The sequence below is a fragment of the Microtus ochrogaster genome, chromosome 10, assembly GCF_000317375.1.
Source record: "Microtus ochrogaster isolate Prairie Vole_2 chromosome 10, MicOch1.0, whole genome shotgun sequence".
NCBI classification, from domain to species: domain Eukaryota; kingdom Metazoa; phylum Chordata; class Mammalia; order Rodentia; family Cricetidae; genus Microtus; species Microtus ochrogaster.
The window spans coordinates 55154880-55160465 of record NC_022016.1 but is presented as its reverse complement, the minus strand read 5'-3'; the positions used below and the strand labels follow the sequence as shown (position 1 = coordinate 55160465).

At 52.9% G+C, this 5586-nt stretch overlaps 3 protein-coding genes across 3 annotated transcripts in view; 2 read left to right on the top strand and 1 right to left on the bottom strand.

The window, feature by feature from the left end:
- Bsdc1 (BSD domain containing 1) overlaps window positions 1-1970 on the top strand; it is a 26719-nt gene extending 24749 nt beyond the window's left edge. The window contains exon 11 of the mRNA XM_005353194.2: window positions 830-1970. Coding sequence (XP_005353251.1) covers window positions 830-862 — 33 coding nt within the window. The 3' untranslated portion in view covers window positions 863-1970. The remainder of the gene's footprint in view (window positions 1-829) is intronic.
- A 204-nt stretch (window positions 1971-2174) lies between these two features.
- Tssk3 (testis specific serine kinase 3) lies at window positions 2175-4180 on the bottom strand. Its single transcript, XM_005353192.2, has 2 exons — window positions 3892-4180; window positions 2175-3341 (listed from the first exon to the last, which is right to left on the bottom strand). Exons 1-2 carry the CDS (start codon window positions 4034-4036, stop codon window positions 2680-2682), a joined length of 807 nt encoding a protein of 268 aa, XP_005353249.1. The 5' UTR covers window positions 4037-4180; the 3' UTR covers window positions 2175-2679.
- Window positions 4181-4612: 432 nt separating this feature from the next.
- On the top strand, window positions 4613-5332 carry Fam229a (family with sequence similarity 229 member A). Its single transcript, XM_005353191.2, has 3 exons — window positions 4613-4749; window positions 4828-4974; window positions 5094-5332. The coding sequence occupies exons 1-3, from the start codon at window positions 4613-4615 to the stop codon at window positions 5194-5196; spliced, it is 387 nt and encodes a 128-aa protein (XP_005353248.1). The 3' UTR covers window positions 5197-5332.
- The last annotated feature ends 254 nt before the right edge of the window (window positions 5333-5586 follow it).

Below are 5586 nucleotides of genomic sequence, written 5' to 3'. Positions count from 1 at the left end.
ATTAAAAAGCTGGGAAATTAATGACCTTTTGCAACTATGACCTCATTGTTACAGTAATTATATTACTATTACCCCAAGCCCTCTTCTGTCTTTTAGCTCTCTAGAACCTGATATGCTTGGCTGGGAATATGACTCTGGTCAAGCACTCGCCAAAGCATTCAGGAGGTTCTCTGAAAGAGTAAGCAAACAGACAACAAAACCTACTAGGCAGTATACCTGAGCAGGCCACTCAGTCCCTCTGCAGCAGGGGTCAGCTGGAAACAGGCCGAGAGCAACAAGGCAAGAGGACGAAGTTAGGGTGCAGAGCCCCTGGAGAAGACCTTGTACAAAGAGAACATGCATCCAACAGGAGGGGGAGGAAAGAGTCCATTGACCTGTGATGGATCCAAGTCGAGACTGCCTAAAGCTTGGGTGACTCCTTTAAAGTTGACAAGAGAGAAAAGCTTTAGCTATATTGGCATCTGCAGCACCCTGCGACCCTGGTCCTAGTCCAGTGCCACTCTCAGTTTTTGGCTTTTAGAAAGCATGGCCTTTGTCTGCTCAGCAGGAAGTAGGTTCTCCTTTTGGGGACTGCCTAACTCCTCAGGCAGGCCATCCCTTGCAGAGGCAGAGCTAGGTTTAGTTGGTAGAAGTAGAATCGAAAGCAAAGAAGGCAGCAAGCCCTTCCTTCAGGCAGCTGCCTCTGTGTTCCCCAGTGTGGTCCCTAAAGCTAGGGATTACTTGTGGGAAAGGGCCCTTCCCAGTGGTAGCCTTGCTCAGCAGGGGGAGGTGGGCTTGGGCTGCCTCAGGAGTAACTGTGTATGCTCTCATTATCTCCTCATCTTTGCAGCTGGAAGATGTGGAGTGGGAGGACTGGGACTGAGGGGAGCCAGAGCAAGCAGCTCCCCACCCAAGACATATCCCACCTCCCGCTCACTAATCTCAGCCAGCCTTGGAAGACACTGAGAATGTCCCCCCCAAAATGACCTCTACCATCCAGAACTTGGTGCAGATTCTGATGGCTCCCTGCTGGCCCTCTGCTCACACCTTGGAAGAACCTTTCCAAATACAAATCCAGAAGTCTGACTTGTGCCAACTTTAGGATGACTTAAAGGGAGGACCCGAACCCCACCAGAGAGCCTGCATTTCTCTACTGTTCTAGGGACTCCTGCTGGGAAACTTCCTGGGGTAGCTATCTTCTGCACACACAGGAGCTGAAACACAGGTCTCTGAGAAGGCCATAAGCTAGTGAGCTAACAAGGGAGGCTAGCCACCTGCCCTTGGCTACACAGAGACAGTGAATAGCGTTTTGGTTCCTGTCCCAGTGAGTAAGAGGCAATCATCTCTGGGAAATTTGCCTCTCTCTGGAATCTCCCTCCCAAGTGTTTTCCACTCCTGCGAAGGTCCTATGGGTTCAGAATCTAAGACCAAACCTTGAATCTCCTTTAGCCCACACCGGGATATCCCTACATCTTCCCAGGGCTTTTTCCTGTCAGATGCACCCAAGTCCTTAGCCCAGCTGTGCCACTGCAAGAGTCTGCTCTTGTATTTCTTCCCCTCCCCAAGAAGGGAGGGAGCCACTTTCAGGCCCTTCTGGGTGTTGCCTGGTTGGATACCTGCTGCGAACAGCCACCTACCTTGACTCCCATAGCTTAGGACACAAGCCAGCTGTGAGCTCTGTTAAGTGAGCAGAAGCGTGCTCAGCCGTCTGCAGGCCTGCTTCTCCTCAGCCCTCTGCTGAGGAAGGACCTCCTTCCTGAAGACTTTCCGCCTGGGGCTCGGTGAGGGCTGCACAGAGACCTGGTGCTTCAGATAGAATTCTGGTGATTCTGTGCTGGTGCATCCCCTAGTGACTTAAAGGGATCTTGACAGGGGCACCGTGAGTAGTGGGCACCTCACTTCAAACCTTCAGAGAAGAGGGTAGAATGAAGAGAATGCTAAATCTCTTTTCTTTTTCTTTTTGATGGGATGGGATTTTTCTCTTTGTAATTTTTAGTTTAATTAACCTTTTGGTTGTTTGTGCAATATTATATATTTTAAATTATGATGCATCTCCCCAGAGTATTTTGTAGCTGGGAAAAGGAAAAAAAAAAAGAAAATTCTAACAGCTGTTAGTTTTGTAATTAAAAAGGAACAAAAAACAAAGTTTGTCCTGAACCTTTTACAGATTTGTCATAACAGCATTAAAGTGATTGAACAGAAGCCAGAAGTGTCTGGGGATGTTTCTGTCCCCACAGCTGCAGGTGTGACTTCCTGCCCGGAGCTGGGATTATAGGTGGGGTACAGCCTGGGTCCTGAGGCCTCTGGGTTGAGAAAGGGATGAGCCCAACCCAAGGAGGCGGGAGGCCATTTCTTCGTCTCAAGGACCTTTGCTTTTGTTTGGAAAACAGGTTGTAGTACCTGAGCAGCTCCAGTGGGGCATGTTCCTTCTCTCTTCTCCCTGCCCAGGATGGCTTTAGGGTCTAACTTAATGAACCTTAACTAAACACCTATAAACATCATTTTGAGAACCATTAATAAAAGGCCCTTAGTTCTAAGATCTTTAGAGGGAAAGATGTCTCGATAAGGGATTTGTGGGACCTCCTTAGGAGGTAGAAGTAGGCTAAGTTAAGTGTCAAATATAGATCACCATTTTAGAAGCAGGTGTTTGGGTTTGCTTTCTCCCCCTACTTTATTGGGGAGGACTTGCCATTGCTTTTATCAAGTGCTTGCTAGCCATGGGTGCCAACTAACTTCTTCGATTGAAGGCCGGAGTATCATATCTGGTTCCAGGAGCCGCTTGAGCAAGTCCTGGCATTCGGTTGAGATGCCCAGATGAGTGGGGAAGGATACCCCCTTCTGTTGCTGCCACAGCATCTTGGGGATATCTGTGTCATCAAAAGGTAGGCTTGCACAGAGCATTACATACAGGACCACACCCATGCTCCAGACATCACCTTTCTTGCTATCGTGGGGTATGCCCTGCAGCACTTCAGGAGCGGCATAGGCTGTGCTGCCACAGAAGGTCTGGCTCAGTTCCCTGCATGACTTGGGTAGAACCTTGGCAAAGCCAAAGTCGGTCAGCTTCAGGTTGAAGCCCTGCAACAAAGCGTTCTCACACTTAAGGTCCCGGTGGGCCACGCCACAGCCATGGCAGTAGCGAATAGCCTCAACCATCTGGCGGAAGAGGGCCTTGGCCCGGCTCTCGGGAAGCGGCCCTCCGTTCAGCACACAGTCAAAGACATCCCCTCCCTCAGCCAGTTCCATCACCAGGTAGATTTTTCCATCTGCTGACTCCAGCATCTCATACACCCGGATGATGTTTTTGTGGTCCAGGGTACGGACAATCTGGAGCTCCCGGGGCAGGAATCTCTGGATAAACTCTAAGGGGGAAAGTGGAGAGGCAAAATGGACTATCAAAAAAGAAGGGCCTAATTCCTCCCTCCTGGCTCCCGTTTCTGTCTTCTGGACACCCACCATGTCTGTGTGTCCCTCCTTGACTCCCTGAATAGTCTCGGATGCTCTCGCAACAAATATCCCCTTTTCTGACTTCATAGTTAGCTCATACTTGGAACCTGCTCCCTGCAGCCTGTGAGACCACAGATAAGGGGGTACTTGGGAACTTGAAATAAAGCTGCTGAATCCCAGGGTTCTTTCCAGGAGCCCTGTTTTCCTGTCCCTTTTCCACCTCTCCTTACCAGTTCCTGTCATCTAGCCAATACCTCCTGGGATAGGAAAAACTGAGGCCCCTTTGCCATATATTTTGTGAATATGGACAGTGCAGCGATCCTGGATCTTCACATCCATCTATTACAGACCTGAGGGCAGTAATCTGGCTTGTTTTACCGGTCACCAAAAGGGAAGAACTATTTCTGACTGAGCAAAGCACCTACCCACGTCTGCTAACCCACCCTCCAAAGGGCCCCTGCTCACCTTCTGGCCCTCCCATCTTGTCTATAATTTTAATTGCCACTTTTCTTTGATGTTTTTTGGAAAATGCTTCTTTGACTTTTGAGTAGGTCCCTTCCCCAATGGTCTTGCCCAGCTGGTACCCATTGGAGAGAAGAAAGTCCTCCATGCTGTGTAGCGCCTCCTTTCGTTACCCTCTCAGCTCATGCTGCCTCTGCGAGGCAGCGCTACTCCACCATCGCCCTTTGCCTGCTTCTTTTCCCCCCAAGGACTTCATCCACAGCCGCCTCCAGGGCTAGAACATTCTCCGTCTGGACACAGCCACAGGAGGGAGAGGACCAGACATTTTTAAACTCCTGCCCAATTGTGATGTAAATGCTGTGTGACCCTCAGACAACACGGGCAGTGTCCCTACTTGCCCTCACCACCACCAGCAAACCCAGCCTGAGTTAAGTCATTCATGAGTTGAGTACGGCACCGAGTGGTAACAGTGCCGGAGAAGGGACCCCGGTGGCTGTTGTAGGCCAGGGAAGCCAGGTTCTGCTTCCAGGCAAGTCTTCCTCATCCCCGAAGTCTCCATCGAGCTGTTGGGAGATAGTGCAAACCGGTCACCTAACTGCGGTCGCCAAGAGCCCTTTGGTTTCAGGCTCCGGGCCCTCACTAAATGCCCACATGGCCAAGGGTGGCCTAGAATTCCAGCGAGGAATAGGCTGTGTGAGGTCAGCACGCAGAGCCCAGGGTCACAATGCAGCCCTCCCCTTCGGCACTGGGGCCCCTGCACTCAGCAGACACCTGCCAGGCTCCGCCTGGACCGGAGCGTCCTCCCGCCGCCAGGGCTCGGGCAGTTGCTTCCAGCCTGGGACCGGCCTCGGCCTCCGGCAGGTAAGCCACGACCCACGAGCGGCACGGGCAGGGAGCGTCCAAGGCTCCGGAGCTGCCTGACCGTCACTCCCCGCGCAGAGTGTCCCGGGCCCTGGACATGAGTGCCCAGGAGACCCCACAGGGTCGAAGATTCCCCATTGAGGCCGGAGACTCCCCTGGCCTTGCCTCCGCCCCCGAGTCCCAGGACAGCCCGGAGCCAGTAGCTACGGATCATAACCCTGTCAGGTGAGGCGGATGCCCTCTGTCCCTCGGCCCCGCCCCATCACCATCCCCAGGGCCCTACCCTAGAGGACCCCAGGCGCGCCCCAACACTATGCGCCCCCTGTCGCCTGCCGCTTCACCAGGCCGCTCCGACGCTGCCCGGGCTGCCACTGTCTGACGCTGCTGCACGTGCCCATCGACGTCTACCTGGCCATGGGCGGGAGCCCCCGGGCCCGTGCCACCTGAGTGCGCCTGTGCACGGCAGCTCCGCAGGAGCCGGGCAGGACGAGGCCAGACGCGGGCCACCACGCTGAGGTCGCACGCGCCGAGCACGAGACAATGATGCACATTTTAAAATAAAAGAATGATGCACATTTTAATAAAGCACAGCATAAACTGTTCTTTCCACTCCGGGCTGGCCGTGTATGTGTATCCGTCGGATCGAGCTGCTCTGCCCTAGCCAGTACCGCCCCACTAGCCCTCCTCCCTCAGACCAACCCTCGACCCACCTCCACTTCCCAACCCGCCTCCCTCTAGGGTAGTGGTTCTCACGCTGTGGGTGGCGACCAGTCAGGGATCGCTTAAGACTGTAGGAAAACACACATATTTACATTACAATTCATAACAGTAACAAAA

Coding starts and splice junctions, on each gene's coding strand:
- Tssk3 (XM_005353192.2), bottom strand. CDS start 4,036: ATGGAGGACTTTCTTCTCTCCAATGGGTACCAGCTGGGCAAGACCATT. Junction 3,342..3,891: donor CAAGATGGGAGGGCCAGAAG/GTGAGCAGGGGC, acceptor TTTCCCCCTTAG/AGTTTATCCAGAGATTCCTG.
- Fam229a (XM_005353191.2), top strand. CDS start 4,613: ATGCAGCCCTCCCCTTCGGCACTGGGGCCCCTGCACTCAGCAGACACC. Junction 4,750..4,827: donor CCGGCCTCGGCCTCCGGCAG/GTAAGCCACGAC, acceptor CTCCCCGCGCAG/AGTGTCCCGGGCCCTGGACA. Junction 4,975..5,093: donor ACGGATCATAACCCTGTCAG/GTGAGGCGGATG, acceptor CCGCTTCACCAG/GCCGCTCCGACGCTGCCCGG.